Here is a 26,339-nt window from a genome sequence, read left to right as displayed (position 1 = left end):
AGGGGGAGAACCGACAGAGCAGCTCGGCTGCTATGACCAGAAGTACATTCTACGTATACCTTTCTCCAGATTGTATCCCAGGTTACCAGAGCCAGCCAGAGAGGCGTGTTTTCTATAGCCTGCGAAAGTGCTCCATTGGAGAATGTGATTTATGACACACCCGGGGGGGGGGGGAAACAGGGTCATAGTGGGGCCATAAATTATGTGGGGCAGAGCTGACTCCACTTGGATACCTGCCGACATGTTATTCCTAATAAATAACTGGATTTCTTTTGAAATTTGGCTCAGGGCTCATGAATTAATTAGGGCATCTGTCGGAACCCTGACAACCTATATGTCTAAACAGAACAAAACCTCTGCCTTCAACAGAAAGTTTGGACTACCAAGATCATACAAGCCATCACCAGACAACCATTCCCTTAACACACTTATCTACGGGACCGCCTACTACCAGCAATAGCCTCCCACCGGCCAGTACGCTCTCATAGAGAGGGACTCCTCCGGGTGCCGTCAGCCAAACAATGTCGGCTGGCGACCCCTAGGGGGAGAGCCTTCTCTGTGGGGGCACCTACCATCTGGAATGGGCTCCCCCCAGAGATACGGAGGATCCCGGATCTGCGCACCTTCCGCCGCGCTGTGAAGACCTTTTTATTCCATCAGGCGGGCTTGGCCTAATCTCTTCCCTTTTTAAATATGTAAATTTTAATTTGTTTTTAAATTATTGGGGTGTTTTAATTTGTCTGGGCCAAAATGATTTAATTTGATTTTATCTGGTTTTTTAAATTTTTTGTATCTATGTTATTTTATTGTCTGGCTGTTCACCGCCCTGAGTCCTTCGGGAGTAGGGCGGTATACAAATCAAATAAAACAAACAATAAAACAAACTCCAGGCTCCACCCAAGCAGCATTCAGGAGCAAGGACCTTACATCCGCTGCTAACATATGCAAAATCAATTTATTTATTTATTTTTTATATGGAATCCATATCCAAAAAATTTTATCTGACACATTTTACAATTATAATGCACACTATAAAACTTAAGAATAAAAACTAAAACCAAGACAAATTTAAAATCTGCATCATTAACACTCAAAAGCTTGGTAAAAGAGATGAGTTTTCCATCTTTTTCTAAGTACAGTACTGAGAGAACTTGGAGCCAATGGCAAACATGAGAAGACCAGTGGTGAAATTCAAATTTTTTTACTATCGGTTCTGTGAGCGTGGCTTGGTGGGCATGGTGTGGCTTGGTGGGCATGGCAGGGGAAGAATACTGCAAAATCCCCATTCCCACCCCACTCTGGGGGCAGCCAGAAGTGGTATTTGCCGGTTCTTCGAACTGCTCAAATTTTCCACTACTGGTTCTCCAGAACCTGTCAGAACCTGTTCAATTTCACCCCTGGGGAAGACCGTCTCCTGTTTTCCATACAGATGCCCTTCTTCCAAAGGGTTACCATGAAGCTTTCCATGGTTACTACCAATAAATCCCTTACAAGACTCTCCAGCCAAGGACTGTTAACTCTTCTGTTTGATTGCTGGAATACTCCCCAACCTTATGAGCTAGCAGTGTGTTTGCATTAACAGAGGGATACAATCAAGATCAAGGGAGGTAATAATACCACTCTATAAAGCCTTAGTAAGGCCACACCTAGAATACGGCATCCAGTTTTGGTCACCACACTATAAAAAAAGATGTTGAGACTCTAGAAAGAGTGCAGAGAAGAGCAATCAGGATGATGAGAGGACTTGAGGCTCAAACATACAATGAACGGTTGCAGGAACTGGGCCTGGCTAGTCTAGTGAAGAGAAGGACCAGGGGAGACAGGATAGCAGTCTTCCAATATTTGAGGGGCTGCCACAGAGAGGAGGGGGTCAAGCTATTTTCCAAAGCACCTGAAGGACAGACAAGGAATAATGGATGGAAACTGACCAAGGAGAGAATCAACCTGGAAATAAGGAGAAATTTTCTGACAGTGAGAACAATCAACTGATGGAACAGAAGTTGCCTTCGGAAGTTGTGGGAGCTTCATCACTTGAGACTATCAAGAAGTGGTAGGATAGGAGCCTGGATAGCTCAACAGACAGAGCTCTGTAATTTAACATCAGCTGTCTGCAATTAAAGTAAGATCGAATCTTGCCAGGCTCAAGGTTGACTCAGCCTTCCATCCTTTCAAAGGTAGGTGAAATGAGGACCCAGATTGTGGGGGCAATAAGCTGACTTTGTATAAATATACAAAAGTATGAAGGCTATTGCTTAATGCATTGTAAGCCGCCCTGAGTCTCTGGAGAAGGGCGGCATATAAATCAAATTAAAAAAAAAAAAAAAGTGACTGGACTGCCATCTGTCAGAAATGGTGCAGGGCAGTTATGGCTTAACTTTTTCCGGACTGAGTACCCAAAGAACGTGTGCATGCACAGAAATGTGTGCGTATGCATCTGAACCCCCAAAATGCAATGCATGCATGCCACCCCCGCACATATGCGCACCCCTCGCATGCACCCTTCCCTGTATATGTGCACCCTTCTTATGCGCCCCACCCCCATGCATGCATGTACAGCCCCCAGCACTCACCCAGCCCCCGCGCATGCACGGCAGAGACCCAAAGATCAGCTGGCTGGTGGGAGACACGCGCGCATGTGCTGCGGAGCTGAACTGGGGCAATGACTCACGTGCCATCAGAGAGGGTGCTGCATGCCACCTCTGGCACGCATGCCATAGGTTTGCCATCACGGGTGTAGGGTCTCCTGCTTGGGTGGGGGGTTGGACTAGATGACCTAGAAGGTCTCTTCTGTTAATCTGTTAATCTCACCACTTTCCTTCTCAAAAGAGTCAAAAGAGGAGATTGGCTGTGGGAGACACATTTTATTCATTAATGTGATGGAAATGGGGGAGAAAAAAATCCAGGTCGAGAGGAATGCGAAGGAGTATACTCAGTTAAATCAGTTCCTTTCTTCCGCTTCTCCTGCCACACAGCAGAAATGCCACATTTGCATTGTATTTGCAGCCTCTTACAATGGAGATTGGCTAATCGTTCCTACTCTCCTCTTAAAAGGGTCAAACCCCAAGTTTTCTCCTTAAGATGTGCTCTTGGGTTTAATCCCCGCCTTAAGAATTTCCTAGAGAGATTAGTTAGAGGGCCGTAATGAGGATGTGAGGTAGGGTTTCCTGATTCAGAGGCAAACAGAGACTGGATAATTATCTTTTTAATGGGTTGAAGAGGAGATGCTACCACGCTAATGATTTGCTTAATGGCTAAAGGTTTATTGTGATGAGGACCACGCAGATGTTTATGGAGCTGCAGAATACGCACGGGTGCCTTACAGGATATGAGGAAGAAATATAAAATGTGACACACGGACACATCACGTTGAATATTGATTCCTATTTTGGGCACAAAACATGAATACAGTGAAACAAACGAACAAGCAAAGGCAACCAAGAAAATTGTGGAGTTGTGGAACTTAACCTCCAAAGGAACTGGATATGTTTTGTGACCTAGGCTTCCCGAGTCATTAAAACACACGAGTAGTCCCAAAAACCTCTTTTATTGCAACAGCTGTGAATTACATTCATTCACAGCTGAGTCCCAATTAGTTGCAAAAAGTCCTTCAGGAGAAGTCCTTTGGTATAATCACCAACCTTTATCTCCCTTGACACTCTGCCAAAGACCTACTTGGCAAAGCCACACGGAGTCCAGAATCAAACAGAGATGCCGACTGGGAACAGAATTAACAACGTTGATTTCCTGCAAAGGACCCACGTGCCTTTGCTCCTCTTTTAAGCCTTATGGGAGGGGCCAATCATCTCCAGGCCTTACTCCTGAGTCGTCCCTTTTGTTTTAACTGTTCTTGCCTTCTGGCAGCTCTACGCATGCACACACTAGGAACAGGCTCCTCCTGTTCCTCTGTCTCTCTGACTCTGGAGGCTCCGGAGTCCGTGCATCACTTCCAGATGGCCCTGGCCCCATCTTTGCCTCTGATGCAGAGCCCTCATCCGAGCCTTCCCCAGACTCCAGGACTGGCCTATGTTCCTCCCCAGCCTCCTCACTGTCTGACTCTGCTGCCAGCTCCACAGGCTGCTGGTGGACCACAACAATGTTTAGCGCTGAGAAAATATAACCAGGTTTAGGACAAACTTCAGCAAGTACTTTATGTATTGTCACACACATGTTCATAACTGTTCTCTATCATCCCAGTTTACCAGATGTAGAATAATGGACTTTAAGGTACGAGAAACCAATTCTGGTGGAATATTAGGAAAAACTTCCTGATACCTTTGACCATGATTGGTAAAAGGGGATGAGTTCCACCAAATGTGATCAAGCAGACGGAGAGGACAATTCGCCACGGCCAACTCGCCATTAGACAATGCGTCACAGGACAATTCACTGTGGGACAATTTAACAATTCAATTTAATTATTTAAAGTAAATAAAAAAATATTTTAACTTTTTCCATTCACATTTCATTTTGTCCCTCCTTTTTCATCTTTTCCTTAGTGATTCTATTCCACCATTTCTTTGTTATTAGTGTAACTCTTGTCCTGCAGTGAGTTGGCCATGCTGAGTTGTCCTGTGACAAGTTGGCCATGGCGAGTTGGCCATGGTAGGTTGGCCATGGTAAGTTGGCCATGGTAGGTTGGCTATGTGGTGAGTGGGCCTGTGGCAAGTTAGCCATGGCAAGTTGCCCATGGTGAGTTGCCCATGGTGAATTGGCCATGGTGAATTGCCCATGATGAGTTGGCCATGCTGAGTTGTCCTGTGACAAGTTGGCCATGGCGAGTTGGCCATGGTAGGTTGGCCATGGTGAGTGGGCGTGTGACAAGTTGGCCATGGTGAGTTGCCCATGGTGAATTGGCCATGGTGAATTGCCCATGATGAGTTGGCCATGGTGAGTTGTCCTGTGACAAGTTGGCCATGGTGAGTTGGCCATGGTGAGTTGGCTATGGTGAATTGCCCATGGTGAGTGGGCCATGGTGAGTGGGCCTGTGACAAGTTGGCCAAGGTGAGTTGGCCATGGTAAGTTGGCCATGGTGAATTGTCATAGACCCCAAGCAAAGGCTGGATAAAAGCTTTCTAGGAATGGATGAGATTTGACCAAATAGAGAATTGGATTAAATGACATTTATGGCAATTCACACTCTAGAATTCCACACTTTTCAATTTAAGATGCCACCTGCTCCTCTTTCCATCTTTAATATCCAGCTAAACTGGCAATTGAAATTTACTTTAATCCCCGTGATTAAAGGAAAGCATCAAGACATTTTGCTGCCTGAGGTAGAAAAACATAATGGTGCAATTTTATTCTCCGACATGAAACTGCTTCTTTCCAGGATCAGTCATTTGAAAGACCCAGCTGCCTGCTTTTAGGGACTTCTGAGTGCCTCCACTAGGTCAGGAGACTGACTCCTTTTGGGGTCTTAGTTGACATTGTGGACCACACAAAGCTCTTCCATCAAAAGGTCAGGACAGGCAAAAACGTGGATTCTCAACTTTGGCAACTTTAAGATACATAGACTTCAACTCTCAGAATTCATGCTGGATGGAGAATTGTGGGAGTTGAAGTCCCCATATTTTCCCAGATCGAGACACACAGATTCACACCATCTGAGGTAATAATTCCCCCTGTGGAATGATTGGGCCAACCCTGTGGTACCCTGAAACGGAGCTTTAGTTATGTAGCATGAGGCTATATAGTCTGCAATATTTACATTTTTGGTAAACTCATTCAATGAATCCAAGCTCTGCAAGCTAAATAAGAAACCTTCATTTTGTTTGCAAATAATAATTTTAAAGATTCTAAGTACCAGAGTTCCAACTAACACCCCCAACGAAAGAAGACTCTGAGGCTAGAAGTTCCTCAAAGTTCCATTTTATTAAAGACGTCATATTGACACATCTGGGAAAACCCGAATCTGAAAGCTTCCAGGTTTTCCCCACCCAAAAGAAAATCCAAGTCCCTTCCCCTGCACCCACATGTCCATCTTATGGCCCAATCAATGCACCGTCCCAACTGGAGATGCCTCCCAGTCACACCACTCCAGGTGCAGGGCAGGATGTCCTTGACTCTCAGAGAAAAGAATGTTATTATGGCTACATATCTCTCCAACTCCATACAATCCCACCTCCCAGTTTCCCACAGCACTAAATGTGGCAGCCCTGAAAATCCAAAGTAAAAGATGGCTTCCAGGACTGACATCTTCATTTTGTTTGCAAATAATAATGTTAAAGATTCTAAGTACCAGCAAGAATGAGTCCTTGCATTTAAAGAACACCTGTCATTTCAGATCCATCATGGCAACGCTGGTTAGCGGGCACTCACTCACCTGCTGCCCACCACGTCCCTCATCTTATTGTGTCTCTGCCGCATCACCAGCCATCCCATTAAAGTGACAGGGACTGTCGGTGAGTCAACAGCGGGTCAGAGGAGGAGCCGCTGCGGGACAGAGACGACAGTTGCCCTTTAAAAATTATGATTTAAATCAAGTGGATTTAAATCAAATCCACCCTGTATCCTCCTTTCATAAGGATCCCCATCAATCACCAAATGATATGCAAGGAGGTATGTTCAACTTCTTTAACCTACACTTTAACAGTGTTAAGTCAACACTTCTGCCAACCTAGCAGTTCGAAAGCAGATAAAAAATGCAAGTAGAAAAATGGGGACCACCTTTGGTGGGAAGGTAACAGCGTTCCGTGCGCCTTTGGTGTTTAGCCATGCTGGCCACATGACCACGGAGACGTCTTCGGACAGCGCTGGCTCTTTGGCTTTGAAACGGAGATGAGCACCGCCCCCTAGAGTCGGGAATGCTAGCTGATATGTGCGAGGGGAACCTTTACCTTTACTTTTACCTATGTTCAACTATCTGAAAGATTTAAATTGGATAAAAAAGTTTTTACAGATGAAAGTTTTTACTTTTACAAAAGATTTACGTACCAATGATGAACATCTCATTGCTATGGTTTACAAATTATTTGCAATGAATGGAAATATATGTTAAAGATTGTATGATTGTATGGGCAAAAAAAACCAATATTATGCTTAAGCAATGGGAAAATGTGGGCAAATGGATTGAAATGTAGATTAAATTGTGATTCTAAAAAATTATAAAATGAAGTATCATTGGTATTTAATGTCTGAAAAATTGTCAAAAATGTATACTAGAAATGAAATCAATATGACGGTATCTTTTATTGTTTATGGTACACCTATAAAGCTGCTAACAAAAGAGATTTACTGATCAAGAACCTTATTAAAACTGATGCACAGTTGAAACCAATTTTTTTTTATTTTGGGTTTGATGGATAAAGAGATTGGGGGGAAAAGCAAATACAATCCTTGGTTGTATAAACATAGGCACAGAATCAAAATCATGTGAAGTATTAGTATCACTTTATAAATCCTTAGTAAGGCCACACCTGGAATACTGCATCCACTTTTGGTCACCACATTACAAAAACATGTTGAGAGTTTTGAAAAAGTTCAGAGAAGAGCAACTCAGATGATCAAAGGTCTGGAGACTAAAATATATGAAGAAAACCTGAAGGATTTGTGTTTGGCTAGTCTAGAGAAAAGAAGAATTAGGGATTTGATGACTAGATATGTTCTGATTATAGAAAAAAACTGTTTATTGTTGCAATTTAAAAGACATACATTTGATTTTACGTCATTTTATGTTTTTATATATTGGGTATTATGAGTATTCCTGGAGTTGCTAGTATGATTCATTTATGAGTTACTTTTTTTATTTAGACTAAGAAATCATGATATTATACATCGTTATTGTTTTACTGTTTGATATATCTATCAAAATATATAATGTTTTAGATCTGTATTTTTTCTTTGGTTAAACGAAAATAAGTGTATCCTTTTAATTTTATCCCTATTGAAGAGAGTTGGAAGTACCTCACGCTACCCCAGGGTATGCTGTTGTCAAGGAGATAACATTTGATTGTGTGTCTACTAGTCAAAAAAAATGTGCTTTTAATGACCATTTTATTTATAAGCAGTCACTAAACAAGGTATCTGCTAAAAGAGGAGTAGCTGTAGTAGGAGACAATAAACAGCAGGACTCCATACCTTTCCAGGGAGAATCTCAGGTGTTCCAAACAAGAATGGAAGCATTCAAACAACTTGGACAACTTTGTATTATAGCCTTAACTGATGGAGGAGGAGGACTGTCAGAACCTGGGGGGCGGGGTTAAAAGAGTAATCAGCCTAGAATCCTCACATAGCCACAAGCGAACCAAGTGTTGTGGCTCCGTTACCTGAGCCTGTGTCATCGGCAGGAGAGGACTCCGAGAGTGAAGGAGAGGAGTTGGCAAGGCCTCCCTCTCCAGGACCCTCCTCTTTGGCAATGCCTTCGGTGTCTGCCGAAGGGCAAGAGATAGGGTCGGGGCCAAGCACATCCACGCAGCCACAGGTGGACAGTGATGAGGGTAATGAGTCTTGGCTGGATCCACGGCAGCGTCACAGAGATAAGCGTGCGCAACAGAAGAAAGGGCGTGCCCGAGATTAGGCTGAGTCACTGGACCACACCCCACAGGGTATAAAAGGGAGCGTGGTGGCCAGTCAAACCTTGTGACGAACAAAGCTGAAAGCTTCCACGCCATTCTGCATTGCCGGACTTTTACTATAGACTTTGCTGGATTATATTTGGACTTGATTTACTCTGTAATTATTGAGCATTTTACTTTGATGTACCAGAAGCGGAGAGAAGTTATCTCTTCCCTTCGTGAGTAATAAACTCTTGGCAGGCAGCCACTAGGTTGTTGCCACTTTCCGTTATCATAAGGAAAAGGATTTTGTCGGCTGGTTTGGTTTTTAACTCTTGGACGTCTGTTGGTGTGTGTGCGTGTGGGACAGGGACAGAACACCAAATCACAATCTCCCTTGAACTTTGATGACTGTTATCTAACTTCAAGCAGGTGCTAATGTTTAGTTGAGAATATTCTAGTGCCGTGATGGTGAACCTATGGCAAGTGTGCCAGAGGTAGCACACAAAGCCCTCTCTGTGGACACATGTGCCATCGGCAGATGCTCTTCTGGTTTCCAGTGCGCACATGCGCACCAGCCAGCTGGTCTTTGCGGGCGCCAGAATCCCGGAAAATGGCCTGAGAATGGCCAAAAACCAGATTATTTTTTGGGTTGTTTCTGGGCCTTTTTTGGGCCATTTTCAGGCTGTTTTCAGGCTGTTTTCAGGGCCATTTTCTGGGCCATTTTTGCCCACGCTGGAGCACTGAAAACCCAAAGACCAACTGGCCAGCACGTGCACTTGCATGCACACGCACGAGCGTTCTGGTTTGGGCATTCGGTCCTGAAAAGGTTCGCCATCACTGTTCTAGTGCATAGGCACGATTAGCAAATAAATCAGCTTAATTGGATCTTCACATGTAGACATGGTGGTTCCTGGTGCAATGGGAAACAGGAGAAACCTTGGCCTCACCCTAGTGCAGGGGTCTGCAACCTTAAACACTCAAAGAGCCATTTGGACTTGTTTCCCACAGAAAAGAAAACACCAGGAGCCACAAAACCTGGGTGGGCGTGGCCAACTCAACATCACTCACTTCCACCAGTCACATGACACCCCCCTAGCCACGCCTACCCAGCCGGTCATTAGGGCAGAGAACCGGTTGTTAAAAAACACAGGGAACCACAAAACCCTTTCAACATCTCTCTCTCCCTCCCTCCCTTCCCCCTCTCTGTATCTCTCTGTCTCTCTCTCTCTCTCTCACCCTCTCTCTGTATCTCTCTGTCTCTTCCCTAGCTGCTTCTCCATCCCCCGCTGTCACCTTTACCTTCTCAGACCAGGTGAGGAGTGACTGGGAGGGGAGGGCGAGCAGCGGGGCCAGCCAGTGGTGGGATCACCCGACAAGGAGCCACAGCAGAGGGCCCAAAGAGCCGCATGCAGCTCTGGAGCTGCAAGTTGCTGACACCGGCACTAGTGAAAGCCATGCTTGAGAAATTTATTTATATATTTATTTATTTATTTTAAATTTTTATACTGCCCCCTCTCCCGAAGGACTCGGGGCAGGAAACAGCCAAAATTAAAAACACACAATACAAACATTAAAATACTATAAAACAAAATTACATTTATCTTTGGCTTCCCCAATTTAAAACCCTTTACCCATAAAATAGCCCATTAAAATTTTAAGCCAGCCCAGTTTGCTGAAATAAGAAGGTCTTCAATGCTCGGCGGAAAGTACGGAGGTCCGGGATCAGTCGTATTCCTGGGAGTAGCTCATTCCAGAGGGCGGGTGCCCCCACAGAGAAGGCTCTTCCCTGGGGAGTCGCCAGCCGACATTGCCTGACCGATGGCACCCTGAGGAGACCCTCTCTGTGGGAGCATATTGGCTGGTGGGAGGTTATTGGTGGCAGAAGGTGGTCTTGTAAATACCCGGGCCCTAAGCCATGGAGCGCTTTGAAGATGAGAACCAATACCTTGAAGCGCACCCGGAAGACCACTGGAAGCCAATGCAGCACGCGCAGGAGAGATGTCACATGAGAGTGCCATGTCGCCCCATAAATACCCGCGCGGCTGCATTCTGCACCAGTTGGAGCCTCCGAGTGCTCCTCAAGGGGAGCCCCATGTAGAGAGCATTCAGAAATTCTCTGAATTTCAGAAGCAGAAGCAGAGCATTCAGAAATTCTCCTCTCCCTCTCAAGTCTTTTTAAAAGCAAATTCTCGGCTGTCAAAGAGAATGAAAAATGGTACAGTGGAGAAAATGTAGGTCTTTTCCACAGCATTAACATTTGCTAAATTGATTTTACAAATCTGCGTCTTCCATTCCCACCTGCCTTACTGTGTAGAATATAGCATGCGTTCCTATTCTGTTAACACGTGACCTTCAAATGGGGCACCAGACACACAACCTTTGATCCTCAGCTCCACTTTATGGATGGGTCCTAATCTGAGCCAGCTCCCCAAACAGGACAAACCCTCTGAAGTTAACTCAAAAGATTTCTTTAATCTTTTAAGTCCCGGCAGTCCCAGCAAAAAGTTTCTCTCTCAACCCCGCAGGCTAACAAATCCGTCCAGCCAGAAGATGAATAGTTTGTCTGCCACATCTATTCATCTCTGCCCCCTGCCTTTTATCCCCAGAGCTAGGGTGGGGCTTCGCTAGCAGCGATAGCTCTTTTGTCCCAAGGACCGGCCCATAAATTTCCACTGCTCTCCTCTCCTCTGCGCTTTCGCGCATCAGGCACTGGACCCAGCTGTTCCTCCTCTTCCTCATCAGCCACTTCTGGACCTGGGGGCTGTTGACTCTCCCTCTGAGGGATGATGGATAGCCCAGGCTCCGCCTCTCTCTCTGCCAGCTCCATTCCCTCTTCCCCCTCGGAGCTCTCAGGTTGCCTTGATGCTGACCCTGACTCCCACGCCTCCCTCTCCTCCTCCTCTGATTCGGCTGCTGGAGGGGCTGGCAGCCAACAGGCCACAACAGGTCCTTGAGCAAATGGGACCTTCATGTTACAGGAAAGGTAAATCTTTATATCGAGAACTGTCATTAGAATAGGGAGCTAAGAAATTGCATGCTGGGGCCAAATTCCAAGACGTGGTTGTGTTTCCCAAAGTCCACCCTTTTGCTATTCAGTACTGCATGGCAAGCCACTTTCCAAACTTTTAGGGAAGCAAGGAAGTTAAGCACATGGGATGTAGTTCACTTCACACCATGGCTGTGCTCCAGGGGTGGGTTCTAAAAATTTTTTACTACCAGTTCTGTGGGCGCAGCTTATTTTGTGGGCATGGCTTGTGGGGGGGGGGTAATGCGACTGGGTGAGCATGGCCAACTTTTTTTTTTTTTACTTTTAAAAGCATTTTTTCAGCTGAAGAGTTTGTAGAAAAAATGCTTTTAAAAGTAAAAGTAAAAAAAAAAAGCCTCTGATGAGGTGGGCGAACGGCAACCGGGCCGAGGACCGGTTCGGGGCGTGGCCAGCCAATGTTATTACGAACTACGAACTACGAACTACTAAACATTTTCTTCCGAACTGGTGCGAACCAGGAGCAATCCACCACTGCTGTGCTCCTCAGTGCAGTCTCCCCTCAATACAGATCTCCTCGACTTACAAGAGTTCGCTTAGTTCAAAGTTTACAACGGCCTTGGAAAAAAGTGACTTATGGCCATTTTTCACACTTAACGACTGTTGCAGCATCCCCACAGTCACGTGATTTACATTCTGCTGCTTGACAACTGACTCTCGTTTATGACAACTGCAGGGTCCCAGGGTCACATGATCAACTTCTGCAGCCTTCTGTCAAACAAAATAAATGGGGAAGCCAGATTCGCTGAACCACCGGGTTACTAGTTTAACGCCTGCAGTGATTAACTTAACAAACGTGGAAAGAAAAGTCGTAAAATGGGGCAAAACTCACTTAACAAATGTCTCACTTAAGGACAGAAAGGTTGGGCTCAACTGTGGTTATAAGCTGAGCACTACCTGTATCAGTGGTGAAATCTAAAATTTGTTACTACCGGTTCTGTGGGTGTAGCTTGGTGGGGGGGTAATATGACTGGGTGGGCGTGGCCAATTTCTTTTTTCTTTTTTACTTTTAAAACCATTTTTTCTACAACCTCTTCAGCCGAAGAGGTTGTAAAAAAAATGCTTTCAAAAGGCTCTGACGGTTCTGGCCGAGTTGCCTGATCGTCAGAGGCTTTTTTTCTTTTAAATGCTTCTGACAATCAGGCAACTCAGCTTGGATCGTCAGAGGCATTTAAAAGAAAAAAAGCCTCTGATGATTGCGCAGCTCAGCTGGGCATATGGGGGGGTGGGGCAAGGATTTTTGCTACCGGTTCTCCGAACCACCCGCCTCCATCACTACCGGATCGGGCGATCTGGTCCGAACCAGGAGCATTTCACCCCTGACCTGTATCCAATGTAGCAGAAATAGCCCCTCTCCATCTCAGTGGACCCATAGAATTACTTTCAAATTAGTGTAGCAATTAGAAAAACTCATATTGGCTATGATAACGGCCCAAAGAGATTTCAGATAGAGGGGACCTGTCAATCTTCGCTCCAGGGGTTTGGGAAAACAGGGCATTGATTCTGCCCGCTTCTGCTGGGAGTCACAACCTCATCTGGATTGCATGTTTGAAGTGGAAGGTGAGCTTTGCACCCAATCAAATCCACCCTTTCTTGAAATCCAATCAAGGTATGGCACTGGGAAAGTGAGACATACCTTACGTTCTGTACAGCTTTTTCTACAACTTGGAGGAAAAGAACAATACAGATTAATAAAAAAATGTGAACGAATCTAACTAATTGATTGTAGCCATCCTTCCAAATATAGCTTCAGCGCTATTATTTGGACAGGCAAAAGAGGGGAAAAGGAAAGGAAAGGAGAGGAGAGGAGAGGAGAGGAGAGGAGAGGAGAGGAGAGGAAAGGAAAGGAAAGGAAAGGAAAGGAAAGGAAAGGAAAGGAAAGGAAAGGAAAGGAAAGGAAAGGAAAGGAAAGGAAAGGAGGAAGAGCAGAAAGGAAAAAAATGAAGGAGTACAAAAGAAAGAAAAAAGACAAGGAAAAAAGAGAAAGAGGGAAGGAGAAAAAGTGGAAGAGCTGTATTCTAGAACTGAAAAACACAGTACTTATAAATTTTCAAACAAACTCTAATTCAACAACTGGTCCTTCCCTGTTTCTAGTGGCCAGTTTGAATGTGAAATTTTCAAATTTCAACACGGATTGAAATTGGATTATTTTAGAGCAGAAATATTACAGCACTGTGCAACTTTGTGCTGGAGGACCGATAGGTTTGCAGAAAACAAGATGAAAGCAAATGTCATCTGCAAGAGAAAGGAGGAAGATTGCAGGAGGACAACTCCAGGTAGAATCTTTCAATAGGTATTTGTGAGCATTTGCATCAATTTAGTACGATTTATAGAGCCACCCTGGATTTGTTCAAGCAAATTGTGCCAGACTAAGCTTTTTGCTTCTTTGATAGATTAGTACCGTGATCGCGAATCTATGGCACATGTGCCACAGGTGGCACACGGAGCCATATCTGTGGGCACATGAGCATTGACCTAGCTCAGCTCCAGCGTGCATGTGCACACCGGCCAGCTGATCTTTGAGCCTTCCAGAAGTCAGGAAACGGGCTGTTTCCAGCCTCCGGAGGGCTTCTGGGGGGGGGGGAGGCCGTTTTTGCCCTCCCCAGGCTCCTAGAAAGCCTCTGGAACCTGGGGAAGGTGAAAATGGGCCTTCCGGTCTCACCGGAAGTCAGGAAATGGGCTGTTTCCGGCCTTCAGAGGGCATTTGGAGTGGGCGGGGAAGGACGTTTTTGCCCTCCCCGGGCTCCTAGAAAGCCTTTGGAACCTAGGGAGGGTAAAAAAAGGGCCTACCGGGGCCCACCAGGCCCTTGCATGCCAAAAGCAGGGGGAGTGCGGGGGGGTCGCATGCTCATGTACCGTGGGGCAGGGCACATTGAATTATAGGTGTGGGCACGTGCGCACATGACTCCCCCCTGCTTTTGGCACGCGACGGCAAAAAGGTTAACCATCACTGGATTAGTAGATTAGGGGAATGCTGTAGATACAGTTTACCAAGGTGATATATTATGGGTAATGTCCACCAGAATGATGAATTCACATTGGTTGAATAACAGTGCCATTAATGGTTCATTAATGTCCCTATGCCCACCATTCTTAGAGGAAAATACTGTGAGGAGTGTCGCAGAGATATGTCCTAGATCAGAGATGGCTAACCTTTTTGCCATCGCGTGCCAGGAGCAGGGGGGGGGGTCGCGCGCGCATGCCCACATTCATAATTCAATAACCCTGCGCATGCGTGCGCAACCCTCCTGCCCCCGCTCCTGGCATGCGATGGCCCGGTAGGCCCATTTTTCTCTTTCCCCAGGCTCCAGAGCCTTTCTAGGAGTCTGGGGAGGGCGAAAACAGCCTTTCCCACCCACCCAGAGGCCCTCCAGAGGCCGGAAACGGCCCGTTTGCCAACTTCCGGTAGGACGTCTGGAGCCTGGGGAGAGATAAAAACGGGCCTTCCCCACCACCACCCTCGAGGCCCTCTGGAGGCAGGAAACTACCTGTTTCTCTACTTCTGGTGGGCCCAGAAGGCCTGAAAATCAGCTTGCGTGCCCACCAATATGGCTACGCATGCCACCTGTGGCACGCGTGCCATAGGTTTGCCATCACGGTCCTAGATACTGAGCTATTCGAGCTTTTTATCATGAGCATGGGGCTGGACTTGGAAGACCTCCAAGGTCCCTCCTAGCTTATTCTATTCTATATCAGTCCTCTTATCATCTTTATTGCTCTTTTCTGCACGCTTTCTATGGTTAAAAGTTATGCCAGAAATAAATCTCTAGATGGATTGATTTAGGCAACACCGAACAATTGCTTCAGTTACAGAATTAACCCAGAACCTTCAAATCGCAATGAAAGAAATGAACTGATAAGTTTAAAGGCTGATTTTAGTTCACTTCTCCGCAATAGGCTATCCATCAAGTCCTGCCAAATAATAAATATTATTTGCTCAGCGGCTATCAAAAACTGTCAAAGCTCAGATTCCGAAATTAAATGCACAGATAAGGCTAAGTAAAAGGCCCAACCTTTGAGTAGTGTCAGGTAGCCAAATCTGGGTGTCAAAAATATCAATCACTTGGAAACATTTTGGAAGAAGGAAATTTCATTTTCTGTGTACTTAACAGTGAGCAAGTGGACTCCAAGGGTCTTAAGACTACTAGCCGGTAAGATAAGTTGGCATCACAGCTGCCTCTTGTGAAGCTCCAGATGGGAGCATGTGAGCTGAATTTAAAGACTGACAGGGTGACCAAACCATTCATGAATGACCCACACTCATAACTGTCACAGCAAAGTCTATTAAATTATCATAAAATCTACACGACATAATTTATTATTATTATTATTCTCTCTTTGATTCATTAAACATGAACCTCAGTCAACTGGACATTTAAAAATGTGTCACAAATACAACTGACTGATGCTAATGGTTGATACGGGTTGCTGCCAGCGTCCTAGGTATCAACCAAGTATCTTCTTAAAATATATTTTAATATTTAATATTTAATAATAATGATGGACAATGAGTATCACTGTTAAATGTTTCATCCATAATCCCGTAGTTTCAATGGCCAGGTCGCAATATTTCGTGATTTTTTTCCAGTTCTTTTTCTTCGACTCTGGCGTCTCCTGGTACCGCGATGTCAATAAATTGTACGTTTCGGTTTTTGACAACTCTGATATCTGGCGTGTTATGTTCCAAGTGACAATCCATCTGTATTCGAAAGTCCCATAAGATCTTCACCTTCTCATTTTCTATAACTTTTTCTACTTTATGTTCCCATGACTTTTTGGATACAGGTAAATTGTATTTTTTACATAATGACAAGTGGATTAATTTAGCAACTCGGTCGTGTCTAGCTTTGTAATCAGTTTGTGCGATTTTGCTGCATTCACATATTAAATGTGAAACAGTTTCCACTTTGTTGTTGCAAAGTCGGCAGTTTGGATTGTCGGTGCATTTTTGTATCTTTGCTTTCATGGCATTAGTTTGTAGTGCTTGTTCTTGAGCAGCGAGTATTAAGCCTTCCGTTTCTTTCTTGATGGTTCCCATCTTAAACCATGCCCATGTAAAGTTGTCATCACATTTTCCTTTTTTCAAGTGCTGTCCTTGCAAAGCTTGGTTTTCCATCTATTTAATCTGTCATCCAGCTGTTTTTCCTTATATTCTGCCTTTGTTTCTGTTGTTTTTATAATATTCTCCATTTTCACAGCCTGCTTGCTATACTTATTATATTATTATTATTATTATTATTATTATTATTATTATTATTATTATTATTATTATCCTTCTATTATCCTATTATCCTTCTCATCTTTCCTATTACCTATTTCCTTAGCTTCTTATGACTATAACTTTGATTTATTTATTTATTTATTTATTTTATTTATTTGAATTTATGTTGATTACTTTTATTTAGTATTCTATTATGATTCATGTTGATTACTTATTCAGTATCCTATGACTATCACTGAGGGGGTTGTATCTTGTGATTTATGATGATTGTATTTTATGACTATGATCAGGATTTATCACTTGTTGCTCGTACGTACACTGAGAGCTTATGCACCGGAGACAAATTCCTTGTGTGTCCAATCACAATTGGCCAATAAAGAATTCTAATTCTATTCTGTAATTTCCAGAGTAAACTATGATGGTTTGAACTGGTGTGAAAGGGTCCATCTGTTTTGTGTACAAAGCTGGCATTTAAAGGATTTATTCCAATAATTTCAGCCCAGAAATTACGCTAGGAAGAATGAGCGGATTCACTCTGAAGTTATCCACCCACCTTAGGCATGAAAGCTGCTGGGTGACTTTGGGTCAATCACCAGTCAGCCCAGTGCACCTCACAGGGTTGTTGTGTTGAGGAAATAAGAGGGGGAAAGAGTACATGTAGTTCTCGACTTACAACTGCTCATTTAGTGACCATTTGAAGTTACAACGGCACTGAAAAAAGCAACTTACCATTTTTCGTACTTATGACCACTGCAGCATCTCCATGCTCACGGGATTTACATTCGGATGCTTGACAACTGGTTCGTATTTATGACCGCTGCTGTGTCCAAGGGTCACATGATCCCCTTTTTTACGACCTCCTGACAAGCAAAGTCAATGGGGAAGCCAGATTCACTTAACAACTGTGTTACTAATTGAACAACTGAAGCGATTCATGGCAACAAACATCGTAAAATGGGGCAAAACTCAGTTAATAAGTTTCTCACTTAACAACGTAAATTCTGGGCTCAATTGTGGTCATAAGTCAAAGACTATCTGTATTACATATGTTCACCAACTTGAGTTGCTTCTAAAAATAATAAAGATGGGGTGAAAAAAAAAACTTGAGTCGTACTGCTTATTCAAAAATGTTAGTTTAGTCACTAAACTGGGTTTGTACAACAATCTAACAAAACAAAACAAAAAAAACCCATGGCTTTGTGGGATATGTGAATCCAGTCAATTGTGATTTATCCAACAAATCATCTTTTAAAGGAAGCTAAAGTTCAGTTCGCTCCATTTCCATTAAAGACTAGCTGAGATTTCCAAAGGGCAAACATAGCTGGCCAGAGTAATGCATAATTGTCAATTATGGTACATCCTTAAAAGTTGTAAGACAAATGAGTGTACAACTTGAAACAATCTTTGCCTCCTTAAAAGGTAAAGGTTCCCTTCACACATATGTGCTAGTCGTTCCCGACTCTAGGGGGCGGTGCTCATCTCCGTTTCAAAGCCGAAGAGCCAGCACTGTCCAAAGACGTCCCCATGGTCATGTGGCCGGCATGACTCAACGCCAAAGGCGCACAGAACGCTGTTACCTTCCCACCAAAGGTGGTCCCTATTTTTCTACTTGCATTTTTTAATATGCTTTCGAACTGCTAGGTTGGCAGAAGCTGGAACCAGGAACAGTAGCTCACCCCGTTACGCAGCACTAGGGATCCGAACTGCTGAACTGCCGATCTTCTGATTGACAAGCTCAGCAATATTAGCCACTGAGCCACCACGTCCCTCCTTAGTCTGTTACTAATTTTTCAAAAAAAAAAAAAATCACATTGACAAATTGTCCCACTATAATCCCAATTGTAGCAAACCTTTTTGAACTTATCTTGTATCCAGTAAGAGCATCCCAGTTATAAAGCAGCTCAGATTATATAAAATAAAACGGAACCCAAAAGATATTAGGCTAATATGGACTTCGGCTAATCTGAAAAATGCCGGATCCAACCTGGTTAGAATTTCAATAAGGAGACCCAAAGTTGTAGGGAAGTTCTGGGAAAAGAGGCACTGAGATAACATTTAATCTCCACATTCTAGTGTGGGCCACTATTAGTTAGATTATTACAAAAAGTCACACCTGCTTAACTGCATTGACATCTGCATCTTGGAAGCTCTTTGGCCAGATGACTTACTGCAGGATACTGTGATGTTCTGTGAGAACCTGGAATTAAGGAGAAACTTCCCAAAAGTGAGGACAATTAACCAGTGGAACAGCTTGCTGTCAGAAGCTGGGGCTGCTCCATCACTGGAGGTTTTTAAGAGGAGACTGGACTGGATAGACACTTGTCTGAAATGGTATAGGTATATGGGGGTTGGACTAGAAGACCTCCAAGGTCCCTTCCAACTCCTTTATTCTGTTATTCAGTGGAATGGCTTATCTCCAGAACCTCTGGGTGCTTCATCACTGGAGGTCTATAGAGATTCTAAATCATCCAGGTCATGGTTGTCCCAAAGGTGCTTTTTTAGGAGGCAACTGGACTTTCGAACTTTCTTGTGTTTTTTCCTTTGAAGACATTTCGCTTCTCATCCAAGAAGCTTCTTCAGCTCTGACTTGGATGGTTGGGAATGGAAGGATTTATCCTCCTTGCAGGCAGCTGGTCCTTTGCATCCTTTGAGAGGGTCGTTGAGGCCACTTGGAGGTTTATCTGGGTCACCTGAGTGGTGCAAATGGTTCCTGTAGTCTGCAATTTTTTTTTCTCTCTGGATATTTGAGGAAATTCATCACTGGAGGTTTTTAAGAAGAGATTGGACAACCATTTGTCTGAAATAGTACGGGGTCTCCTGCTTGAGAGGGAGTGGGTTGGACTAGAACAGGGGTCTCCAACCTTGGCAACTTTAAGACTTGTGGACTTCAACTCCCAGAGTTCCTCAGCCAGCAAAGCTTTGGGAGTTGAAGTCCACAAGTCTTAAAGTTGCCAACGTTGGAGACCCCTGGAATAGAAGTCCTCCAAGGTCCCTTACAGCTCTATTCTGATCGATTGATACTTTGAGAAGTAAAAGCCTTGGTAGTACAGTTGTCTAAAGCACCCTGTTATTAAGACCAGCTGCCTGCAATTACTGCAGGTTCGAATCTCGCCAGGCTCAAGGTTGACTCAGCCTTCCATCCTTTCTAAGGTAGGTGAAATGAGGACCCAGATTGTGGGGGCAATAAGCTGACTTTGTATAAATATACAAAAGGATGAAGGCTATTGCTTAACGCATTGTAAGCGTTGAGTCTCCGGAGAAGGGCGGCATATAAATCAAATTAAAAAAAAAAAAAAAAGCAGTGGGGGCACATGGGAAAAGCAACCTGGCTTTCTGATTCCCCCCCACTCCTTGCAAGAACCACCCCCCCCCAAGCTCACATAAAGTACACCTAATGGCCGATTTAACTTTTACTTCTTTCTCATCTGGAACAGGAATGGAAAAAAAGCTCTATGCACTTGATGGCAATTATACACCATCAAAGAAAAGGGCATTCAATTTATACCAAGAAAACAAGATTCTGCGGCCTGTTAAATTAAGCTGATATAATTTTCCTTATTAAAGAATAATCCATTCTTATGTTTTTACTACTGCACAAAACTGTAGAATAGGTTATTCAAACAAGGGAGAGGGAAGGTATGCGCGGTTACGCGTGCCTAATAGATAAATTCAGTTCTTTTTTATTTTCAAAAAGAAAGATATTGTTCACCCATAAATATTTCTCTCCTACTGTAAGGACGAGTTCATCGAAACATAGCAAATTTAAGATCTGTGAACTTCAACTCCAGGAGAATTCATGCTGCCCGGGGAATTCTGGGAATTGAAATCCACACTTCTTAAAAGTTGCTAAGATTGAGAAAACCTGTAGTAGATCTTTGTTCTTGGTACACCATTTGTCACTCTGGAATGAAAACTGAGCTTCTCACTTTAATAAGTGAGAACAGTCAACCCATGGAACAGAAGTTGCCTTCGGAAGTTGTGGGAGCTTCATCACTGGAAGCTTTCAAGAAGAGACTGGACTTCCTTCTGTCAGAAATGGTGTAGGGTGGGTCTCCTGCTTGGGCAGGGGGTTGGACTAGATGACCTACAAGAGCCCTTTCAACTCTGTTAATCTGAATCTATCGAAGGCCTGGAAACTAAAATATATGATGAATGGTTGCAGGAACCGGGCCTGGCTAGTCTAGTGAAGAGAAGGACCAGGGGAGCCGTGATAGCAGTCTCCCAATATTTGAGGGGCTGCCGCAGAGAGGAGAAGGTCAAGCTATTCCCTAAAGCACCCGAAGGCCAGAGAAGGAATAATGGATGGAGACTGAACAAGGAGAGATTCAACCTGGAAATAAGGAGGAATTTTCTGACAGTGAGAGCAATCAACCCATGGAACAGAAGTTGCCTTCGGAAGTTGTGGGAGCTTCATCACTGGACGCTTTGAAGAAGAGACTGGGCTGTCACCTCTCAAAAATGGTGTAAGAACTCCTGCTTGGGCAGGGGGTTGGACTAGATGACCCTTCCAACTCTGTTAATATTAATCTAATATTAGCAACCTCTGCAGCAGAGGCAGAAACATTGTTAGGCACTACTGTGAAATCAAAGCTGCTGCCCTTTTTTACAGGTGTGGTGTGTAAAAAAGAGGCAGTGGTCACACCTTTCGGTTATTGACTCCCCACTGCCACGTCTCCCAACCACCCAGCTCCTGTCCCACCCAATACTGTGTTCCTCTGGCTTCAAAGCTCGCTCGGATCAGCCAATGGCAACTCTTCTGCGCACCTGAACAGATAATGGGCCCTGAAGGTGCGTGCCTCAGCACCTGGTGTAAGCTCTGCATCTCCTGGCTTGAAGATCTCATATTCTGCGTAGGGATTTTTCATCATGCCCTAGAAACCTACACAACAATTGGATTATCCCTTACACCGGGTGGGGGTGGGGGAGCGGATTCTCCTTCCCCTCCTGTGTGTGGGTTTTAAAGACTGATTAGACATTTCTATTATAATAATAATGAGCAACTTTCTGTGGCACTGCATACTGTTTATATATATATATATATATATATATATTATGGAGATTAATACATTCCTTTGCTGAAATGATTTTCTGGGTAGTTTATAGCGGATTTCGTACTCTCACATTCATAGACAAACACAGCAGCCTCCTTTCTGATAGAGGGATGCCCAATTCCTTTCCCTTGCTTCTGCCACCAGGAGAGTGTTTTTTATTTGGGAAGGAGGGAAGACAGAAGGAAAGACGGAAAGAAAAGGGACAGGGAGGGAGGAAGGGAGAAAGGAAGGATTCCAGGAAAGGGAAGGGAAGGGAAGGGAAGGGAAGGGAAGGGAAGGGAAGGGAAGGGAAGGAAAGGAAAGGAAAGGAAAGGAAAGGAAAGGAAAGGAAAGGAAAGGAAAGGAAAGGAAAGGAAAGGAAAGGAAAGGAAAGGAAAGGAAAGGAAAGGAAAGGAGGGAGGGAGGGAGGGAGGGAGGGAGGGAGGGAGGAAGGGAAGGAAGGAAGGAAGGAAGGAAGGAAGGAAGGAAGGAAGGAAGGAAGGAAGGAAGGGCTGAACTGACGGCTATGACGCTCTCCCCATGAGATGCAACACACAATCTTTTGCAGGCCCCTGGTCCTTTCACCAGCTAACGGAGGGGGGCAGAATACATATCCACACAATTTTCTGTTCCCAAGAGAACTTTTCTGAGGGGTTTAAGGCAAGCAAATTGTCAGCAGCCAGGACGAATGAATCAAACGATCCCAGGATTCTAAGCCTTTGGAGCCCAATATTCTCCATGCTCTCATTTAATTAGATTTTTTTTTCACATAGTCCTAAAGATTTCCCATTAATTGACCAGTTAATTTAGCCCAGGAAACTGAAAGAGGCAAAATCTATCTAAAGTGCTTTGAAGGCACCCTGAGATATTTCTGCTGCAAGCAAATAAGGAGCTCTTTGGTTTCTCTGCTGCATTGAAGTCATATCCATAACCATCAACCACACGGGAGAGGGAGGAAGGAGAGAGGGAAGGGGGGTGACAGAGGGAGGATGAAGAAGAAAAAGAGAAGGAGAGGGGGAGGGAGAGAGGAGAGGGGGAGGGAGAGGGGGAAAGGGAGGGGGGAGAGAGGGGGAGGGGGAGAGAGAGGCGGTAGAGAAAGGGAGGGAGAGAGGGAGAGGGAGAAAGAGGGAGGGAGAGAGATAAAGGGAGGAAGAGAGAGAAGGAGGGGAGGGAGAGAGAGAAGGGGAAAGAGAAAAGGAGGGAGAGCGAGGGGGGAGAGAGAAGGAGGGGAAGAGAGAGGGGGAGAGAGAGAAAGGAAGGGAGGGAGGGAGGGAAAGGGGGGAGAGAGAAAGGGAGGGAGAGAGGTGGGAGGGGAAAAGAAGGAGGGAGACAGAGAGAATGAGAAAGAGAAAGAAAGAAGGTGTGTGTGTGAGAGAGAGAGAGGGAGAGAGAGGGAGGGAGGGAGGGAGAGAATGAATGTCTCCCTGTAAAGCAGCCTAGGAGAGTGAGAGAAGCAGCCAATAATATCCATGCAGCCAATAATATCCATTAAGATACACAGAATCTTCCCAACGTAATAAGAGAGGGGGGGGGGGAAATAAATCCAGGGCGTAAATCCAGGTGGGAACTTCAATTCAACCAGCCCCCCCCCCCAGTCTTAGGGAAGTCCTCTGTCTGGAGGGCTGCCTGTTGTACAGCTTTTTTTTGCTTCCTTCCTGGCTCCCTGAGAGAATTGCCACTAGGTGGTACCCTTGGAATGGCGCTTTCCCTTTCCCCCATCCCCTTGCCCTCCCTTTGCCCCCCTCCCAAAGGATACCCCCCATCAGCCGCCCAGTCTGTCCACCTGCCCCAGGGGTCCCCGACCCAAGGATGCGATCAATAAATCCCACCCGCTCACTTGGAAGAGCTCTGGCCTGCCTTCCCCCCCCCCACCCTGCCCCCAGCCCCGGCAGGCTCTCCTCTAAGACCCCCGCAGCAGCCTTCCCAGCTGGATTTTACCCAGAGCACCATGAAAAAAAAAAGGGGGGGGGAAAGGTGGAACGAAAGCAATTCCCAGCCTACACAATATTTGCTCACTTTCCATGAAATTCCCCCCCCCTCCAGCCCTTAATCCAGTTTAGCACTATTGACTAACGCATATTTTACATGAAGCTGAGAAAAGTAACAGGAGGAGGAGGAGGAGGAGGAGGAGGAGGAGGAGGAGGAGGAGGAGGAGGAGGAGGAGGAGAAGAAGAAGAAGAAGAAGAAGAGGAAGAAGAATAATGAGGAGGAGGAGGAGGAGAAAGGAGGAGGGAGGAGGAGGGAGGAGGAGGAGGAAGAGAAGGAGAAGGAGAAGAGAAGGAGGAAGAGGAGAGAAGGAGGAGGAGGAGAAAGAATGAGGAAGAGGAGAAAGAAGGAGGGAGGAGGAGGAGAAGAGGAGGGGAGGAGAAGAAAAAGAATGAGGAGGAGAGAGAAAGAAGGAGGAGGAGGAGGAAGAGAAGGAGAAGGAGAAGGAGAAGGAGAAGGAGAAGGAGAAGGAGGAGGAGGAGGAGGAGGAGGAGGAGAGGAGAAGGAGGAAGGAGGAGGAGGAGGAGGATGAAGGGATATCTTTTCATTGACGATGAAGGATGAAGATCAAGAGGAGGAGGAGATGTAGCTTCAAAGCGGATCCATTTCTGCCTTTTCACAGGAATGCCACCTGGTTTGCCTCTGGATGCCTCCACCTTTTCCTCCCCAAACTCCACCCCACTTTTCAGGGCCATCCACCCCCCCACCCCCACCCCTCTTTTCAAATGGGTAAGTCTGAGCTCCAAGCGGCTGGAAGGCCAGCGGTTCACACACCAGCACACACCTCCGCCGGCCGCTTTGATCCGAAGAAACCCTCTAACCGCAGGGAACCCCAACCTGCTGGAGGTCATCGCTACCCGTCGTTGCAATGAGCAATAAAAAGTGCGACCGAGCAAGATAATTCCTTTAACCTGGGGGGGGAGGGGGGAATACTCGCTCTCCTCTAATCGTAAAACACTTTCCTCCTTTTTTTTTTTCCCCTTCGGTTCCCCAGCTGGGAACGTCAGCTTGTGTCCTGCCCTTTGAAATAAATCACTGGAAACTTTGGCCAACTCTTTCTTATCTATGGCGTTTCAGTGGCCAGGCTATTTGGCCCTGTTCTGCAGGGGAGGGGTCCTGGGTGTGTAGGGGGGGGGGTTAAATGCCTGCCCTCGAAGTGGGGAGGGGGCTCCTCCCTTGCCCGGGCCGCCGCAATCTTCTCTTGCCACTGAACAAAAAGCTTTGCAAAACCTCCATTGACTAATATCAGTCCGGCTGTCAGCAGAAGGGGGGGGGACACCGGTTGTCAAGAGGAATCCCCCCCTCCACAAGACCGAGCCTTCCGCAGGGATCGCCGCTTGCCGGTGGCAAGAAGGACTCCGCTCCCCCCCCTTCCAGGCTCCACAGGAAAGGCCCAGGAGGAAGGGGGGCTGGCCAGGGGAAGGGGAGAGAACAGCCCCCCATCCTCGCCCAGCATCTCAACCTCTGCAGACACCTGCCGGAGCTGCAGACGCCCCCCCCCAAAAGGCCACCGGGAAAAGAGGCGAAAGCCAACAAGGGTGGAGGGGGGCTTTCAGGGAAGCCCGAGGCCTGCCTCCAGGGCGCTCCCGAGGTGGAGACCCTGCACGTGGGGGGGAGGGGAGAGAAAAGAAGGGGAGGGGGTCCTGCCTAGAAATCAACCGCTGCGGCGCTTTTCGGGCTGGAAAGAAGAGCCCGCCCGCCCAGCCTCTCGACGCCTTCGCCTCCAGCCTGGGCGGGGGGGGGGGCAGAGAGAGAAACGCCCCCCTCCCCACGGCCCTCTGGGGCTGTCCGGCCACCCGCAAAGCAGGCCCGGAGTTCCCACCGAAGCCCCCTCCTCGGCAAAGCCCAAGGGGCAGAAGCGACCCCTCAATCGTGTTCCCCGCCCTCCCCTCTCCCCGACACAGACCCCGCGGCTGCTCCTCTTCCGCAACGCCTGGCTCCGCGCAGCGGCTTCCCTGCCACCCTTGCCTGAGCCGCGCGGGAGCCGCTTCGGCCGCGCAACTCTGCGTCCAAGCGCATCTCTCCCGGGGGGGGGGGTCCGGGATCGGACGGCCTCGCCCGCCTCCCCCCCCCCGTCCCCTCTCCGGCTTGAGCCCCCCGCGCGCACCAAACTTGCCAGGCGGAACTTCTGCCGCGCCGAGCCCGGGGCTGCCTCCCTCCCTCCCTCCGGCGGGCGCCCTCTTGCCTACCTTTGGCGATGGCCCTCTTCATCTTAGGCGCTCGGGCAAGGCACGTCTCGGGGGGGCAGCAATCCTTCCCCGGAGGGGCGCGGCGGCGGCGGGCAGGCGCCGCGGAGCCTCATGCGAACTTCCGAGCGGGCGCGGCCAGCCAGGGGCAGCCTCTGCCGGCGTCTCCGCGGAGGGCCGCCCGGCTCCTCGAGCGAGCGAGGCGCAGCAGTCCGGCGGCCGGAGCCAGCATCCAGGCGCAGGGAACGGGACGGATGGGGGCGAGCGGCTCTTGGGTTCCTTCCCGGCGGCGAGGACACCGATCCGGGCCGCCTCCCCCGCGCGGCTCCCAGCCCCGGGCGACGCGTTCCGACCCCCGCCCTCCCCTTCGCTTCCCTT

At 46.5% G+C, this 26,339-nt stretch overlaps 1 protein-coding gene across 1 annotated transcript in view; it reads right to left on the bottom strand.

Moving 5' to 3' along the window:
- RTN4R (reticulon 4 receptor) overlaps positions 1-26,077 on the bottom strand; it is a 155,698-nt gene extending 129,621 nt beyond the window's left edge. The window contains 2 exon segments of the mRNA XM_070951106.1: positions 25,965-26,019; positions 26,021-26,077. Of these exon segments, the coding sequence (XP_070807207.1) occupies positions 25,965-26,019; positions 26,021-26,077 (112 nt within the window).
- Positions 26,078-26,339: the final 262 nt, after the last annotated feature.

Source organism: Pituophis catenifer, unplaced genomic scaffold, assembly GCF_029215685.1.
Source record: "Pituophis catenifer annectens isolate HBS135680 unplaced genomic scaffold, rPitCat1.0.hap2 SCAF_10, whole genome shotgun sequence".
Classification (NCBI taxonomy): Eukaryota; Metazoa; Chordata; class Lepidosauria; order Squamata; family Colubridae; genus Pituophis; species Pituophis catenifer.
This window is presented reverse-complemented; position numbering and strand designations above follow the sequence as displayed.